Below are 20011 nucleotides of genomic sequence, written 5' to 3'. Positions count from 1 at the left end.
TCATGGCTCTTCGAGCTAGCTATGTTGGTGCAGCGTCTTCTCACAATATATGAAAACTACTGCAAACTGTCAGGTCAGCAGAAACAGTCATTGGCTGCAGTCTACCATCACTGCAGGACTACGATGTGCCCAGGACAAAGAAATGGGCAGTATTGATGCTGAGATACATCCTAGGACGTGCTGGGACACATCGTCGGTGATGTAACCTTGGGACATCATGTGTTTCGGGATTTTCAACATCAGACACTCACGCTCAGGCGACCCGGCCAGGGTTGATCAGGCCCTGGCTTGTATCCCAGCATCACTGGTCCATGGGTCACACCTCTTGAACCATAGCCATCTGAAGGATGTTGGCTCCTTTCTTTGCAACCCCCATAACGGCAAGCAGAGAGTTGGTTCTGCACAGCGAGCAGCCAACAAAACCTCTACACCCCTCCTCTATAGACTCACAGCATGGCCCCCACCTCACTCTGGCACTGCTCTACCAGCTCCTCGTATATGGCTTTCTTACACTCAAACACCTCCTCAATCTGGTTTTCCTAAGGAACTTTCAGATCTACCATTACTAGCTGCTACTTCAATATTTTTGACAGAATGACCATATTAGCCCTTGACGATGATGCGATGAAGACAGGGAACTTTAATTGCTTGCCAAGTTCAACTTTCAGTTGCCAAAATCATTGTGGACGCTACCCACCCTGCAAACTGCCTTTCCCAAAAGCTTCCTTCTTGAAAGTGTAATAGAGCTATTAAAACTAAAGTGTCACTTTATCTTAAAAGTTCCTTTCCCAGGCAGTTCATATGACCAACCATTCCAGTTCGCCCTCCCCTCCCCTCTTTATCAATTACCACATCACGTCACTGCACTGTGAACACTTTAAACTACTTTTTATAATGTTACTTACACTGCAAATTTAAACTGGTATTTATGTATTTATGCATGTTTCATTACGTATCCATACTTTAACCTCTAACTTAATTTTTGTACAATTCTTCTTTCTTTGTGATTGTTGAATGTTGTTGTTTTTTGTTGCTTACCACACCCCGACCAACACACCACAACAAATTCCTAACCCACATAAACACATTCAGTGACTACTTTATTTTCAACCTTGTTGCTTCTTCAAAGAACACTCACAGATTTGTCAGGTAAGACTTCCCTTTACAGAAACCATGCTGACTTTGACTTATTTTATTATTAGTATCCAAGTACATCGAAACCTCATCCTTAATAATGAACTCCAACACTTTCCCAGCCACAGAGGTTAGGCTAACTTGCTTATAATTTCCTTTCTTTTGCCTTCCTCCCTTCTTAAAAAGTGGAGTGACATTTGCAATCTTACTGTCCTCCGGGACCAAGCCAGAATCAAGTTATTCTTGAAACCATGACCAATGCATCCGTTATTTCTTCAGCTACCTCTTTCAAGATTCTGGGATGTATTCCATCTGGTCCAGGTGACTTATCCACCTCAAGACATTTCAGTTTGCCTAGTACTTTTTCCTTTGTAACAGCAATGGCACTCACTCCTGCTCCTTGACATTCACGGACTTTTGACACACCGCTAATGTCTTCCACAGTGAAGACTGATGCACAGTATCCATTACATTCATCTGCCATTTCTTTGTCCCCATTACTACCTCACCAACTTCATTTTCCAGTGGTCCAACATCAACTCTCGGCTCCCTTTTGTTCTTTATATAACTGAAAAAACTTTTTGTATCCTGCTTTATATTATTGGCTAGTTTACCCTCATATTTCATCTTTTCCCTTATTATAGCTTTTTTATTTGCTTTTTGTTAGATATTAAAAGCTTCCCAATCATCCAACTTCCCACTCATTTTTGATACCCTTTATGCCCTTTCCTTGGCTTTTATGCAGTCCTTAACTTCCCTTGTCAGCCATGGTTGCCTACCCCTGCCATTTGAGAACTTCTTCTGTGGCACATATCAATCCTGCGCTTTGATAACTATTACCAGAAACTTCAGCCACCTCTGCTCTGCTGTCATCCCTGCCTGTATCCTCCTCCAATCCACCCAGGCAAGCATCTCTCTCATGGCTCTGTAAATCCCTTTATTCCATTATGATACTGATACATGTGACTTATGCTTCTTCCTGTCAAACTGCAGTATGAATTCAGTCACATTATGATCACTACCTCCTAAGGGTTCCTTTACATTAAGCTCCCTGATAAGACCTGGGTTATTATACAACACCCAATCTAAGATAGCTTTTCCCCAAATATGCTCAAGCATAATCTGCTCTAAAAAGCCATCTCATAGGCATTCAACAAATTCCCTCTCTTGTGATCTGACACCAACCTGATTTTTCCAATCCCCTTGAATATTGAAGTTCTTGATTACAGTTGTGTCATTGCCCTTATTTCATGCCTTTTCTAGCTCCCTTTGCAATCTCAACCCTACACCTCAGTTACTATTTAGAGGCCTATATATGATTCCCATAACGTTCTTTTTTCCCTTGCAGTTTAACGCCACCCACAAAGATTCAACATGCTCTGACCCTATGTCATCTCTTTCTAAAGATTGGCTTCCAACTCATACAACAGAGCTACACCACCAACTATGCCTTCCTGCCTGTCCTTCCAATACCTAACCCTAACTGTGGCCTTCTTTCAACCAGAACTCAGTGATGCCCACAATGTCAATCTGTAATCGTGCCACAAACTCGTTCAGCTTATTCTGTATGCTATGCGCATTTAAATACAACACCTTCAGTCCTGCTTTCTTCGCTTTTTTGAATTTTGCCTCTGTGGTAACTCTTTGCTCTGTCTGCGTTTATACCCAGTCAGTGGCTTGTACTTCCTTACATTCATATAACTCTCATCATCTACTTGTAAACCTGCTGGCTCTTCCTCAGCTCTATCATCCTGGTTCCCATCCCCCTGTCATTTTAGTTTAAACCACTCCCAACAGCTCGAGACTTGGGAGTCCTTGTGCAGGATTCCATAAAGGTTAACTTGCAGGATGAGTCAGTGGTAGGGAAGCCAAATGCAATGTTAGCACTCATTTTGAGAGGACAGGAATACAAGAGCAAGGATGTGATGCCGAGGCTTTATAAGGCATTGGTCAGACCACATGGAGTATTGTGAGCAGTTTAGGGCCCCTTATCTAACAAAAAATAAGCTGGCATTTGGAGAGGGTCCAGAGGCGTTTCTTGAGAATAATTCCAGGAATGAAAGGGTTAACATAATGAATGAAGAACATTTGATGGCTCTGGACTCACTGAATTTAGAGGAATGAGGGGGAATCTAATTGAAACCTATCAAATATTGAAAGGGCTGGATAGAGTGGATATAGGGAGAATGTCCCCAATGGTTGGTGAGTCTAGGACCAGAGAGCAAAGCCTCAGAGAAAAGGGACATCCATTTAGAAATGAGGAGAAATTATTTTAGCCAGAGTTTAGTGAATCTGCTGAATTCATTGTACGGACAGCTGTGGAGGCCCAGTCATTGTGTGTCTTTAAAGCAGAGGTTGATAGGTTCTTGATTAGTCAGGGCGTCAGACTTATTGGGGCGAAGGCAGGAGCATGGGGCTGAGAGGGATAGTACATCAGCTATGCTCTAATGGTGGAATCAAATGGCCTAATTCTGCTCCTATGTCTGATGGATCTCACCAGATTCTGCACTTTTTCCAATACCCTGGAAATCCCCGAGGAGCTTTTAGAGAAGGATTCAGTTTTGATTTATGGGCTGGGTTTGCAGCTGCTGAAAGTGCAATAAAAAAAAGATAAAAATTAGCTTTATTTGTCACATCTACATTGAACCTTAGAGTGAAATGCGTCGTTTGTGGCAACGACCAACGCAATCCAAGGATTGTGATGGAGGCAGCCTGAGAGTGTTGCCATGCTTCTGGTGCCAACATAGCATGCCCACAACTTACTAACCCAAACTGTACATCGTTGGAATGTGGGAGGAAATGAGAGCATCCGGAGGAAACCCATGCAGTCTCAAGCTTCTTACAGACAGAGGCAGGAATTGAACCACCAGACACTGGAGCTATTAAGTGTTATGCTGCCGTACTGCCCACTCGAGGTACAAAATGGCTTCTCCATAATGAGAGTAAATGCTTAACAGATACGAAGGGGGAGAAGTCTCACTATGCCCTCTTGATGTAAACATGGCCGGTCATCCATCTGTCTTATGCTCATTTTGATGATGAAAGGCATATTATACAGGACACATGAACCAAACTCTGTGTCCTGAAGTGTTATAGTATCCATGAAGGATCTCAGCCTGAAATGTCAATAATTCCTTCTCCACCACCCCTAAACTCAGATGCTGCTCGACCCACTGAGTTTTTCCAGCAGATTGTTAATTGCAACCCTGCTGTCTGCGTGTCTCTGTCTGTCCCAGACAAGTATCAGTAAGGAAGGTAGTCTGTTTGGACAATGCTGCCCATATTTGACGGCAATTTCACAGCATCTGTAGAACCTCATGTTCAGAATCAGGTTTATTATCACAGAAAAATTTCGGGAAATCTGTTGCTTTGCTGCAGAAGTATGGTGCGATACAAAATAAAAGTTACTTTAAGAAATCTATAAAAATAAATAAGTAGTGGAAAAAGAGAGAAAATTAGTGGTCACAGACCACTCAGTAGTCTGATGATGCAGCATGGGCGAAAAGAACCAGAATCAGGTTTATAATCTCTGAGGTACATCGTGAAATACGTTCTGTGGTTGCAGTACAGTGCAGGACATAGAAATTACCACAAGTTACACAAATAAGTAGTGTGAAAGAGGAATAATGAGGTTGTGTTCATTGCCCATTCAGCAATCTGACAGCAGAGGGCAAGAAGCTGCTCCTAAAACACTGAGTTAGTGTCTTCAAGCTGCAAACCTCCTCCCTAAAAGTAGTAATGAAAAGGGAGCATGTCCTGGACAGTGAAGGTCTTTAATAATAAGGAGCACTTTATAGGAGGGCACATGGAAATGGAGCATCAGGGAAAAAGGAGAATGGAGAGATGGTGAGGGGACATTGGCAAAGAGTAGGTTGGTGTGGGGGCTGGCAGGTGGGGGAGAGGGAAGCGTCACTGAGACATCTACTGGGAGGAAGAAGGTTCTCCGAACCAGTTGTCGGTCAAACTACCCCCTCACCAGACATTTCAGCGTTGGTCCAGGGGTTAACGGTGAAATTTTAAGTATTGAAGGGGAACATGGGGGGGGGGGGGGAAGAGGGATAAACATCTTCACTCAGATAGTGGTGAGGAGTGTGGAACGTGCTGCCAGTGGAAATGGTGGTTAACATTCAAGAGAAATTTGGATAGGTACATAGATGAGAGGGGTATGGAGGACTATGGTCTGGGAACAGGTGAACATGACTAGGCAGCGTAATAGTTCGGCTGGACGGACTGAAGGGTGTGTTCCTGTGCTGTAGTGTTCTGTAAATTGATAACGCAATATCAAGTTGCACTGCACATCTGCACAGGACCGTTAGCAAGTTATCCCCTGAAATACCCCCCTAGGTCTGAACGATCCTATCAAGTTCTTTGAACATCTCTTAAAGAATTCCCTTGTTTTTTTTTGAAGAAAAGGGAATGTTCTAGAATAAAATTATTCAATCATCACAAGTGTTTCTTGAAGGGGAAAGCAGTTGAATCCAGAATTTCCCTTCCTATACCCAATCTCACTGGAAGACCCTCAAAGTTCAATGTAAATTTATTTGTCAAAGCACATCTCTTTCACCATATGCTACCCTGAGATTCATTTTCTTTAAGACATTCACAGTAGATATGAAGAAACACAATAGAATCAGTGAAAAACTACAGACTGACAATCAACTGACGTACCAAAGACAAGTTGTACAAATACAAAAAACATAATGATAGCTGAAAGTTCCAAGTAAATTTATTATCAAAGTACATATATGTCACCATATACAACCCTGAGATTCATTTTCTTGCGGGCATACTCAATAAATCTAATATAGAATTATAACAATAACAGAATCAATGAAAAGACTGCACTCAACCAATGTTCAAAAGACAACAAATTGTGCAAATGCAAAGAGAAAGAAATAACATAAATAAATAAATAAACAATAAATACTGAGAAATTGAGATGAAGAGTGCTTGAAAGTGAGTCCATAGGTTGTGGGAACAGTTCAATGATGGGGTGAGTGACGTTGAGTGTAGTTATCCCCTTTGGCTCAAGAGCCTGATGGCTGAGGGATAATAACTGCTCTTGAACTTGGCAGTCAGAGTCCTGGGGCTCCAGTACCTTCTTCCTGATGGCAGGAGTGAGAGGAGAGCATGTGGTGGGGGTCCCTGATGATGGATGCTGCCTTCCTGCAACAATGTTTCAAGTAGATCTGCTTAATGGTGGGGAGGGCTTTACCTGTGATGGACTGGGCCTTGTCCACTACTTTTTGTAGGTGCTTCTATTCAAGGGCAATGGTGTTGAGTGAATTACACTGAGAATGTCAGGCAGAGTCTTTGAAAATAAGTCCATAGGTTGTGGAGTCATTTGTTGAGATGTTTAAAGTCATCCACACTCAGTCACGAGCCTGATGGTTATAGGGTAATAACTGTTCCTGAACCTAGTTGTGTACAACCTAAAGGGCTCCTGCACCTCCTTCCTGACGGCAGCGGTGACAAGAAAGCATGGCCTGGATGGTGGGAGTCCTTGAGGATGCATGCTGCTTTTCTGCGACTGCTTTTTGTGTTGATATATTCAGTGGTAGGGAGGGCTTTACCTGTGATGGACTGGAGCCTTTCAGTCTTTCTGTAGCCTTTTCCATTCTGGGGCATTGGAGTTTCCAGACCAGGCCAGGATATCCTCCACTGTGCTCAGGGTTTCAGGTGACATGCTCAGCCCATGTGAACCTCTGAGAAAGTAGAGGCGCAGTCATGCCTCACACCCCCACTGGTAGTGTACAGGTTAATACTGACTTTCAGCTACTTCACTGCCATTGTTAAAACCCTTCAGAATGGAGCACAATGAAGCTGACGCAGAGTCAGTGAACAGTGAGCAGCAAGAGGAAATTAAATCCCTGAGCGGAACACCACATTTATTTTTTTAAAAATCACTTCTAGAGTTGGTCCAAATTTGCCATTGTCTAACAAGATGTATTGTTAAAGAAGGGTCATTTTAAAGAGCAGGTGGATTATTTTTTAATTTTTCATTTTATTTAGAGATACGAAACATAACAGGCCCTTCCGACCCAACAAGTCGCACTGCCCAGCAATTCGCCGATTTCACCCTAGCCTAATCAAACTCAGAATCCGGTTTAACATCACTGGTACATGCTAGAAATCTTTTGTCTTTGCGGCAGCAGTACTATGAAATACACAAGAGAAAAAATGTGAGTTACAGTAAATAAATAATTATATTAAATAGTTAATTTAAATTAGTGGTGCAAAAATTAAAATTTAAAAACTAATAAGGTACTACTTATGGGTTCAATATCCATTCAGAAATTAGATGGCAGGGGTGCAGAAGCTGTTCCTGAATTATTAAGTGTGTGCTTTCAGGCTCCTGTACCTCCTCCCTGATGGTAGCAATGAGAACTGGGTGATGGGGGTCCTTGATGGTGGATGCCACCATTCTGAGGCAATGCTCTTTGAAGATGTCCTGGGTACTGCTGAGGCTGGTCCCCATGATGGAGCTACGTTGACAGGTCTCTGCAGCTTATTTCGATCCTGCGCAGTAGCCCCCCCCCCCCCCACCCATGACACCAGATGGTGGCGCAGCCAGTTAGAATGTCCTCAATGCTACGTATGTAGAAACTTGTAAATTGACACAGGACAACTTACAATGACCAATGAACCCTCTAACTGGTTCATCTTTGGACTGTGGGATTAAACCAGGGCACCCAGAGGAAACACACACACAGGAAAGACATACAAACTTAGACAGGACTCTGGAATTGAACTCCGAACTCATGCTAACCGCTACACCTCTGTGGAATCCACGGCTACTGCGGCTTCCATAAATGTTAAATTTTTGCATCAACTCCATGCTCTAATGTTTGACACCATTCAGAATCATAGAATGCTACAGTACAGAAACAGGCCCATCCCGTCCATGGCAGACTGTCAATCTGCCTAATCCCATCAACCTGTGCCTGCAGCATAGTCCTCCATTCCCCTCCCATCAAGTACTCATCCAAAATTCTCTCAATCAAACCTGCATCCACCACTTCCACAGGACACTTGTCAGAAATGACTCTCAGTCAGGTCACGAAGCTAAGCATTCAAACCAAGTCTGCAGCCAAGCTGTGAAGCCATTCCTTAGGAACGGTAGAAGAACCAGCTCGATTCCCCACTTCCAAAAGTCACAGATTAAAAAGAATTTTCAATTGTTCAGTTCTATTTCTTCATTCACAACTCCTGAGCTGCCAATCTTCTCGCTACATGGGACCTCCACGTCAAGAGGGATCTCCGTAAGCACCCCTGGTCTCACTGCTATACTTGTGACTCAGAAAAATAGATGCCAATGCCTCTTCCACTAACGAATGCTTCACATCTGAGCCTATCCCCATACGGCACACACTAGGATCAAGATTCAAGATTGTTTATTGTCATTCTTTAGTCATCATCATCATGAGTCATTGGTATGATTTGGACAATCGTGGTCTTATCCGTGAACATGATTGCTCTAGGCAAATTTTTCTACAGAAGTGGTTTGCCATTGTCTTCTTCCGGGCAGTGTCTTTACAAAACAGGTGGCCCCAGCCATTATCAATACTTTTCAGGGATTGTCTGCCTGGCATCAGTGGTCCCATAACCAGGACTTGTGATGTGCACCAACTGCTCACTCAACCATCCACCATCTGCTCCCAGGGCTTCACATGACCTTGATCAGGAGGGCTAAGCAAGTACTACACCTTGTCCAAGGGTGACCTGTAGGCTAGTGGAGGGAAGGAGCACCTTACATCTCCTTTAGTAGAGACATATCTCCACCCTGCCATTATCATTCTTCAGTACAGGATTGCAACATGATTTATTTATTTATTTTTATTTAATGATAAACCACAGAACAGGCCCTTCTGGCCCAACAAACCACACAGACCAGCAACCTTCACATTTAACCCTAGCCTAATCACAGGACAATTTACAATGACCAATTGACTTACTAACCAGTACAGCTTTGGACTGTGGGAGGATAGCAGAACACTCAGGGGAAACCTGTGCATTCACTGGGAGGATGTACAAACTCCTCACAGGTGACATCACTAGTGAACTCTGATGCCCTGAGCTGCAATAGCGTCACACTAATCACTCGGCTACCCTTGCTTGTTACTCCAGATCCAATACAGCATTAAAAAGAACATAACGGACACAATAAGAAAATAAACACAATAAATATCAATATAAAAAAACAATCCGACAAATCATAATGTAGAAACCTCTGTTTTGAGTATAGCTCCTATACATACATAAGAATAGTTTACACAGTATACCTAGAGCGATTGTATGCACAAAACGATAAATGACAGTGAATTGGGGGGGGGGGAGGCTGTGGAGAAGAGTGCTGGTGGGCAATGTTCCCTCTAATTTTTAGTAGTCAGTGCGCGCAAAAATCTTAAGTTGTGCAAATTTTTTTCCTGTGACAAAAGTAAGTGCACACTGAATGCACACATGGTACAGTTTATGTAGGTTTACAAAATATTTGACATAAAACTACACAGAATAACAACAAAATAACATACATATTTAAGTCACTCAGTTATTTTTTTCTCTCTCCTGTCTTTGGCATTTACCCATTCTTTGTAAACTCTATCTAGACTAATAGAACTTCCATCCAATTGATAGCTTTTGATTCTCATTAACATATCCATAACAAACAACAATACAAACAGATAACTCCAGTTTCCGAATCATACAGAAATATTTTTCATCGCTGAATGTTCAATACTTCACGAGCTCATGGTGTAGTAGTTTCTACTATTTTGTTAAGCCATTCAACCGTAAACAAATTTGCAGTTCTTTTGCACCTCACGCCCTTCGCTTCTTTTGAATTCGACATAGTGAATCAATATTATTTTTCAATAAAAACTTAGTCAGCTATCTACAGGATTTGAAACAGCTCTTTGTAAACTTTACAATATGAACACTGTCCGCCAAAGATGGCTGCCGCCACGATGCAGCTCTACAAATCGGAACAGGAAAGGTGAGGTGACGTAAATTAGCGGCGTGCATTGTGGTATTTGAAAAACCGACTAACTAGTTAATAGAAACATTTAGCTAAAAGATTACTTTCAATAAGTATAATTAATTACTACATTATTTTAGGTAACTAATCTTTTGCGCACACATTAATTTCCTTTGTGTGCTGGTTGAAAAACGTATGCACGCACACACGTGCACAGCTTAGAGGGGTGGAGTGGGTTAATGGATAGAGATTTTGATCGGCCTGACGATTTAGGGGAAGTAACTGTTTTTGAGTCTAGTGGTGCTAGTGTGGCTGCCGCATAGCCTCTTCCCTGATGGGAGTGGGTGGGATCCTGCTTGATGCCACTGGCCCTTTTCCAGCACCCTTCTATATACACGTCCTTGATGGCAGGTAGGCTGGTGATGTGTTGGCAGTATTAACTACCTGTTGTAGTGCCCTCATGGAAGAAGTGAGGAGTCCTCAATCCACACAAGCACTGGGTGTACAGCGCTCTCCACACACCAGAAACTCACACAGGGAACCAAATTTGCTTTCAAACCCACGCTAGAGCAGAGCTGCTTAGTACAACAGCAACACCGGTCATTACAATGGATAACAAGATGCTTGGAGCGAGTTACCGGCTTGACATTTGATTGAGGTTAAGAAGACTGCATAAACTGAGAGCAAAGTTCAAGCTGTTTATAACTGCTGTCTGAACTTTTAAAAGACTGCACTATGACCCTGAAATCACTCCAGACTGTGAGTATTATTGTTAAAAAATAATGCCCCGAAGAGCAGTGTGCGTTTTTTTTTAATTCAGCAAGTCTGGTTTGCAAATTGCCCCCTGCAACAGGCCATCGGTTTTTATTCACATCAGTGATTCAAGGAACACGTTTAAAAAACAGTGTATTACTGCCTCACACTGCTGAGAAGAGACTGTGAATGAGCCTAACTCCACTGGGATTTATCTGTACACAATATATGTAATATACAAGCATTCTAGAGCTGCCCATTCTGAATTCTCAAGTTAAATCCTTCTGGGAAATGAACCTTTGCTGCCACGTTTTGCAACGAGGGTTGCAAATAGCAGAATACTACTTCTTCCATACGACACAGGAGCAGAATTAGGCCATTCAGCCCATCAAGTCTGCTGTGCCATTCTATCATGGCTGATTTATTATTCCTCTCTATCGTATTCTCCTGCCTTTTTCCCATAACCTTTGATGCCCTGACTAATCAAGAACCTATCATCCTCTGCTTTAAATATATCCAGTGGCTTGGCCTCCACAGCCATCTGTAGCAACTAATTCCAGATTTACCACCGTCACTCTATCTGAGGCTATGCCCTCTGGTCTGAATCATCCTCTCCACATCCACTTCCAACCACATTTCTCTCCCCACCCATACCCTCCTAATAATTCCAAAACTACTTTTACATATTAAGCATAAAAGATTCTGCAATGTTCCTCCGGACCATGGTGCACCCACAAAACATATATCAAACCCGGCACAGAAGACAAATATTATCATAACTAAGTTAATAAAATATAATTCAAAATGCATATAGTTCACAGCACAGGTAAACAGTAAAGAAGTCGCAGATTTAGTGATGAGATCTCGGTGGTGGCAGGGTATTCATTAGTCTCACAGCCTGAGGGAAGAAACTGTTACCCAGTCTGGCAGTCCGAGTCCTGATGCTCCTGTATCTCTCTCCTGACAGTAGTAGGTCAAAGACATTTTGGGGTGGGTGGTATGGATACTCAACAATGCTTTGGACTCTTCACGTACAACGATAAATGTCGCAAATAATGGTGGGGAGACTCTGGTGATTCTTTCAGTAGTGTTTATTATCCTTTGTATATTGTGTACTTAATGACTGTTCTCCGTAGTGTGGTTCTCCACACACAAAAAAACACCTATTATGCATCCTGTATTTCACATAAACCTATTCTCCCTGCACTTAAATATTGCACCAACTGTGAATGCTATACTTGTACACAGTTCCTACTGCAGTTCCTGTGTTTGACAATTGACCTTCATTGTAATATACACACAGAGGCCACCTTATCAGATACCTCCTGGACTTAACAAAGCGGCCATGGAGTGCATGTTCATGGTCTTCTACTGCTGTAGCCCACCCACTTCGAAGTTTGATGTGTTGTTCATTCAGAGATGTTCTTCTGCACACTACTGTTGTGACACACGGTTATTTGAGTTACTGTCACCTTCCTGTCAGCTTGGCCGTTCCCCTCGGACTTCTCTCATTAACAAGGCGTATATAGAAACGCTGCTCTCTGGATGTTTATTTTTCACACCATTCTCTAAACTCTAGAGACTATTGAGAGTGAAATCTCAGATCAGCAGTCTCTGAGATACTCACTATGGAACCAACAATCAAAGTCACTTCGATCACGTTTCTTCCCTATTCTCAAATCTGGTTTGAGCGGCAATGGAACTTCTTGGCCATGTCTGCATGTGCTTTTATACATTGAGTTGCTGCTGCATGATTGGCTGATTAGATATACGTATAAACAGCAGGTGTACTTAATAAAGTGGCCACTGAGTGTATGCTTTAACTTAAGCAACATATGCAGTCTTCATTTCAAAAATACACCCTCAAAATTGTTGATAAATTGACAATTCATTTTCATTTCAGCATTTTTTAAGTACAGTATTATTTTTAGACCATAAGACATAGGAGCAGAGTTATGCCATTCAGCCCATCGAAGCTGCTATGCCATTCGATCATGGCTGCTTTAATATCCCTCACAACCCCATTCCCCTACCTTCTCCCTGAAACCCTTGCAAGAACCTATCAACCTCAGCTTTCAATTCACACAATGACTGGGCCTCCACAGCCGACAGAATTCCACAGATTCATTAACTTCTGACTAAAGAAATTCCTCTTCATCTCTGTTTGAAAGGGACATCCTTGTAGTCTGAGGCTGTGTCCTCTGGCCTGAGATTCCCCTACTCTAGGAAACATCCTTTCCACATTCACTCTATCTGGGCCCTTCAATATTAGACAGGTCTCAATGAGAGTGCCCCCTCATTTATTTAAATTCAATTGAGTACAGGCCCAGAGCCATCAAACACTCCTGATACATTAACCCTTTCATTTCTGGGACCACGATTATTAATCTCCTCTTGACCCTCTCCAACGCCCATCATCTTTTCTTTGAAAAGGGGCCTGAATCTGCTCACAATACTCTAAGTGTGGTCTTTTTTTATTTAGAGTTACAGCATGGAACTGAACCTTCCGGCCCTTCAATCCGTACTGCTGAGCAGCCCCTAATTTAACCCGAGCCTCATCACAGTGTAACTTTTACAATGACCAATTAACCTACTAACTGCTGCCTTTGAACTGTGTAAGGAAACCGGAGCACCCAGAGAAAACGCACACATTCCACAGGGAGGACGGACAAACCCCTTATAGAGGACGTTGGGATTTAACTCTTAGCTCCGATGCATCAAGCCATAATAGCACCGTGCTAATCACCACCTTACCATAGCGTTCAATGCCTTATAAAGCTCAGCGTTACATCCTTGATTTTATATTCTAATCCTATCAAAATGAATGCTAACATTACATTTGCCTTCCTTACCACTGACACAAACTGAAAGTTAATCTTTAGGGAATTTTGTAGAAGGACTCCTGAGTCCCTTTGCACCTCTGATTTCATAATTTTCTCCATTGAGAAAACAGTCTACATCTTTATTCCTTCTTCCAAAGTACACAGACAAGCACTTCCCTACACCATATTCCATCTGCCACTTCTTTGCCCATTATTCGATAGATTTGCAGAATGGATTTTGAAGTTATTTTGATACACTTCAAAAGAAAAGGAAAATGGAAGGTTGCCAGAGTCTGCCTCGTATGATGTCGGTTTCTCAACAATAAAGTGCAGGGGAAAATCAGAGTAACAGCAGGTATCAGTTAACATGAAATGGAGTTTGCTTATCCCAGCTACACTGTCTGGGATCTTAAAGACTTTCCGTAACAGCAGCAGTCTAATGAACATAAATAAATCAGATAAGGTCTTTGCCTGAAAACTTTCTGACCAAACTTCAACAGACAATACCCAGGGACACTGGAACCAGCTCAGATAAAGGCATTGTCTGAAATTCTCCAACAGTTTGTAAAACAATCTCTTATATATGGTTGGACAGCCAAAAAGCAAATGTCACCTTATTAAATATAATAAAGTATTTACAAAATACCATAATGGAAACAACCTTCTGTTTAATTTTTTCCCCCAGTCAGCTAAAATTTAGAGACAATTTAAGATGTGCTCAAGATCCTTGTGGTCGGTATTCCCTATCCCCTGAGCTTCTTGACATCTAATTGACAAATAGTTTGTGAACCTTCTGTAACAATTTACTTGTTCATTCTGAGCCACATTTATAGATTGTTATGAATCACAAGAAATGCCTGATGCTGAGCCCTTGGCAGATGTATTTGTGCTAAATCACTTCAAACAGAAGCAGTAATTGCAGCAATCCAGTGCTTCATCAGGGTTCAGGAGTTCCTGTTTCTTGCATGTGTGTACATTTCTGTTTCTCTGAAGATGCATCTGCCGATCTGTGTGTGCGTGTGTATCTGCGTGTGAGAGAGTGCATGTGAGTGTGAGTGTATGCCTGAGCGTGCGTGTGCATATGTCTTTGTGCATTTCTGATCCTCTGTATATGCAATCGGTCTACTCCTGTGCACAAGTGTGTCTGCCTGACCCTGTGTGTACGTGTGTACGTGTGCCTGTCCCAGTGTGTGTGTGTGTGTGTGTGCGCGCATGCACGTGTATATATTTGAGTGTCTTTACATATACATCTGTCTGTCCCTCTTCGTATGTCCGTGTGTATATGTATGTGCATCTGTGTGTGTTTGAGTGTGAGGGAGGGAGAATGGGGCGGTCTGTTTTTTTTTGTTTCGTGTACTGTTTTCAGTGCACATCCAGAGTTTAGAGAAATGCAGAGGGGCAGCCCCAGCCGGACTGGTACTCACATATGCACGTGGGGCGGTTGGAAGCGACTCTGGTTAATGTTGTAATGCGTGAAGGCTTGAGTCGGGTTCGAGCTGTACTCGTCCACTGTGATGGTAATTTTCCCTTGCGAAGGAATTCCATGGGCCATCCTCTCTCGTTCGACAAAATCCATTTACACTCTTCCTTCGGCAAACGCTAAGCAGCGCATTGTGGGCCGTTTGGTACCTGTGGACTTCCAGCCTTCCAATCTGGACACCACCAGCTACGTTAAATCAAAAATTGGGCCACCCCAGGAAAAAAAGAGACAACAGCAGCGTCCTAGAAAGAGAGGGGAGGTGCATAGACAATTTGAGAAAAATTGGTTGAAATATAGAACAGTTCTAGTACACGCAAGTTCAAAAGAGAATCATTCTTCCCAACAACCCAATACTGTATGGAATAATTCTCTCCATCCCAAAGAGAAATTCTTCCACAAATTGTGAAGGGAAATTTAAAAAAAAATTCTCACGGTTAACGCAATGAATGCTTTTAGATCCAAAACTCTTACCGGAGTTGTTCCAACACCGGACACAATTGACAGCAGCATAAATGTTATTGTATACCTAACTGCCGCGCCGCAGTAAAGGCTCAAGTTCACGAACTTGGGACTAAAGACGTTATTACATACGGTGAACATTTGCTGATTCCACACCTCTAACCACAAACAGCAACCACCCACCCCCGGTCTGATGCTTAGCTCAATAAATAAACCATGTCACTACTAGTATACATTCAGAACATCCATCACGGGCAGGCAGGCTATCTGTGTGTCAGACCTCACTTACAATGAACTCCGAAAAGGTGATGTGCTGGCAAACCTGTTCCTTCTCCCGACCACGAAGCCCCTGTTGTCGACCTCTGCTCTCTCCCTCCCTCCCTCCACATCCACGCGGTAGCAATGGGCAAGAGAAACCTGGTTCCCTCTTCACGTCCGCAAAACAAACCCCTCTCCACAACGTCATTCATTTCTCCGGCTAATCCCACCGCCGTCACTCATTCATATGTCCCCCCCCCCCTCGAATTTTTCTTTATTTAAATATCTAATTCAAAAGCAGAAAGATGCACTAGCACCCAATCTCCCTTTGACGGCATTAATAACATCAGCAGAGGTTATTTTTTTCTCTCTTCCCATTTGTAGATTTTATTAATAATTTGCAAAATAATGACATACACGGTCTCTGCAATTTACCACTCAATTTTTGCTCATATTTAAGAAAAATAGAATTTCCTTCCTTAAATCTCTCTCCTGTCTAGGCCGCGAGTGTTTACAAATAAGCACGCATCGAAAAAGCATCACAATTGTTGCAAAAATAGTTATATTTCAGAGATATATATAATCTAAAATACGCACATAAAGATCAATAGTTCAAAATTAGTCATTTTTGTTCTCGGATTATCAGCATCAACTCTGTTGCAATTTTGATGAATTAAATATAAAGAGGGAGGGAGGGAAAGAGAGGGATGGGGTTGGTGGATAAAGAGGGGAAGAAGGGTACCGAACAGGTCAGTAGTTTGCATTAGATTCTGATCTCGCCTTTTGTGCGGCGGGTTACTGGAAAGAGAGGGAGAGAGCGAGAGAAATCAAGAGGACGGCCTTCGTCGCAATTGCTTAAAAGATCGCGACCGTGAAGACTTTTGTGTGGTGTGTGTGTGTAAAAAAAAACACACTCACAACCAGGAATTAACTCCCCTCGAAACACACAGGGACATAATATAAAGAGAATCGCTACATGTCAGTATCAGAAACGTTGCAATTTCTCCGAAAATGATACATTTGGCAACAAGGCGTTCGAAAATAGGTTAATTTCAAGCCATTCTGGTTGTCTCCCGCCTTGTAGTGACAGAGCACCTCTAACCCCGCGCCGCCGACCCCGGCTTTTGTGGCTGCCTTTATTCCCCTTCCTTTCCTCCTTCCCTCTCTCCCTCCTTCTTTCTTTTCACCCTCCCTCCCTCCCTCCCTCCTCTTTTTAAGGCACAAGGTTTCTGGGCTTTTCCCTTAAAATATTACCTCTGCGTGTTTTTTTTTGTTGTGTGTGTAGTTGAGTCGGGAATCCGGGGTTGTCCTTTTTCGGGGTCTTCACTGGAGCCGATTCATCCGGAGGGGAAGGAGGGAGGGTGAGAATGAAAAACAGGGAAGGAGGGAAGGGAGAAGGGGGTGAGGTGGGAGGGTGGAGAGAGAGATTGCCGGGGGAAGGCTGGCGGGCAAAAGGTGGGCACGGGGAGGGAGGTGGCGGGGGTCACCGGCTGACTGATTCTTTCTTCCCTCCCCGGGGCACGAACCTCCGACCCGCCGGCACCCGCGAGCCGATCGCAGCGCAGCCTCGCTTTCGACCTTCGCTCGGGTCAGCGCTCCCGCAGGAGGAGCGAGCGAGGGAGGGGAGCGGATCAACCCAAAAAACAGGGGGGCAGAGCAGGATCCGAGGGGTGGGGGGGGGGGTTGGAGAGAGGGGTAGGGGGAATGAGGGAGGTGGGTGAGAGGCTGGGGTCAGCGACAGGCACAAGGGGGAGAGGAAGGGAGGGTAATGACACACAATGCTCGCAGCACAGACTCCCTGCCTGACATATAGACAGATTTACATAAAATCACATTTCAACCAATAACTTCTCTCTAACACACAACTTTAGAAGTCTTTCTTAAAATAAAAAAAACTTTTAATGTGTGCCTTTTCATAAAAGCGTTGTGTGCAGATCTTGGTTTAATTTTAAAAAGGCGTTTTTTCCACCATACCAAATAAACAGGGACGAGGGAGCAATTGGAATTGTGCCAAGCGAGAGAGAGCGAGAGAGAGAGAGAGAAAGAGAATACCATTGAGAGTGGCGGGAAAACAGAGAAGGATTGAAGTCGGTCAGCGGTAATTCCTGACTCGGGAACTCCTCACTGATGTATATGCTTGTTCATTGACTGCGGGCAGCTCGAGTCCGTGTGTCCTGCGAGAGTGTGTGTGTGTGTGTGTGAGAGAGAGAGAGAGAGAGAGAGAGCAGTGTGGTCAACCGTTAACTCCTGAAGAGCCGGATCACTGAGCTGAAACTTCACCGGTAAGAGACTGAAGGGGACAGGGTAGTGTGCAGGGGCAATGGAAACGAGAGGGGGAGAAATGATATGCCAACTAGAGGGAATGGGAAGCAAGGAATTTCTTTAGCCAGGGGGCAGTGAATCGGTGCAATTAATTTTTTAAGCGGAGGTTGATAAGTTCTTGATTAGTAAGGGCCTCAAAGGTTACAGGGAGAAAGCAGGAAAATGAGGTTGAGAGGGATGAAAAAATCAGCCGTGATTAATAGTGGGGCCAAATGGCTTAATTCTGCTCCTACATCATTAAAGACTCCCATCACCCAGGACTTTGCTACCATCAAGGAGTAGGCACAGGAGTCTGAAGACACACGCTTACGTTTTAGTAACAACTTCTTCCCCTCTGCCGTCAGATTTCTGAATGGACAAGGTTCAGTACTTAATTTTTTTTTCTTTTTTCGCACCGCTTATTTCATTTAACTTTTAAATGTATATTTCATTTGTAATTTATAGCTTTTTTATTATTATGCATTGCAATGTACTGCTGCCGCAAAATAACAGATTTCATGACATGTTGGTGACATTACATTCTGATTATGTCTTACGGTCTTGATGGGGAGTGTGCAAAGGGAAAGTGTGGGAGGGGAGAAGGGGAGGGTGCGAGGATAATGGGAGGTGTAGTGGGAAGGGATTGAGGAATGGAAATGAGAAAAAAAATGATTATCAAAGAGTGCAAAGATATGAAATTACTATACATTTCAAAATAAATAAATACTCTATCAATTTTATCACTGACATGCAGTACAATGCAAGACACAAAAATTACTATAACTTTATAAAGATAGCAAATAGTGCAAAGATAATTAACAAGGTAGTGTTCATGGACCATTCAGGAATCTGACGGTGGAAGGGAAGAAGCCAGTTCCAAGTTGTTGAGTGAGTTAAACAGTTTAAGCTCCTGTATTTCCTCCTGTGTGGGAGAAATGAGAAGAGAGCCGGTGCTGGGTGGTGGGGGTCTTTTAGATATGGGTCTGTCTTCTTGAGGTTCACAATGGTGGCGAGGCTTGTGCCCGTGATGGAGCTGGTTGAGCCTACACCCTGTGTACCAGGCTGTGATCCTACCAGTCGGAACGCTCTCCTCTGTACAACTAAATATAACCATATAACAATCACAACACGGAAACAGGCCATCTTGGCCCTCCTAGTCCGTGCCGAACTCTTAATCTCACCTAGTCCCACCTACCCGCACTCAGCCCATAACCCTCCACTCCTTTCCTGTCCATATACCTATCCAATTTTACCTTAAATGACACAACTGAACTGGCCTCTACTACTTCTACAGGAAGCTCATTCCACACAGCTATCACTCTCTGAGTAAAGAAATACCCCCTCGTGTTTCCCTTAAACTTCTGCCCCCTAACTCTCAAATCATGTCCTCTCGTTTGAATCTCCCCTACTCTCAATGGAAACAGCCTATTCACGTCAACTCTATCTATCCCTGTCAAAATTTTAAATACCTCGATCAAATCCCCCCTCAACCTTCTACGCTCCAATGAATAGAGACCAATGAATAGAATGAATAGAAATGTTTGATGTTCTACCCCAGGAAGTGAAATCACATTTTATCTACACCAATAGATGGACTCACTATCACTATTCATCTTAAACTAGGTGTCTAGTCTTGAGATACGTATCATCAAACCTAGCTATCAGCCAGGAGGAGAGATTTTAGGGAGCTAGGTAGAAGGCTTAAAAGCAGAACCTCCAGGTTCGTAATCTCAGGATTGCTGCCTGTGCCACGTGCCAGTGAGGGTACGAATAGGATGACTTGGCAAATGGAGTTATGGAACTGGTGCAGGGGGCACAATTTCCGATTTC

The 20011-nt window shown here is 43.2% G+C and overlaps 1 protein-coding gene across 1 annotated transcript in view; it reads right to left on the bottom strand.

The window, feature by feature from the left end:
• The window catches only part of mpped2a (metallophosphoesterase domain containing 2a), a 198124-nt gene extending 180579 nt beyond the window's left edge, over positions 1-17545 (bottom strand). The window contains exons 1-2 of the mRNA XM_059976142.1: positions 17135-17545; positions 15108-15405 (exon numbers count right to left, since the gene is read on the bottom strand). Of these exons, the coding sequence (XP_059832125.1) occupies positions 15108-15259 (152 nt within the window). The 5' untranslated portion in view covers positions 15260-15405; positions 17135-17545. The remainder of the gene's footprint in view (positions 1-15107; positions 15406-17134) is intronic.
• Positions 17546-20011: the final 2466 nt, after the last annotated feature.

The sequence above is a fragment of the Hypanus sabinus genome, chromosome 7, assembly GCF_030144855.1.
Source record: "Hypanus sabinus isolate sHypSab1 chromosome 7, sHypSab1.hap1, whole genome shotgun sequence".
NCBI classification, from domain to species: domain Eukaryota; kingdom Metazoa; phylum Chordata; class Chondrichthyes; order Myliobatiformes; family Dasyatidae; genus Hypanus; species Hypanus sabinus.
This window is presented reverse-complemented; position numbering and strand designations above follow the sequence as displayed.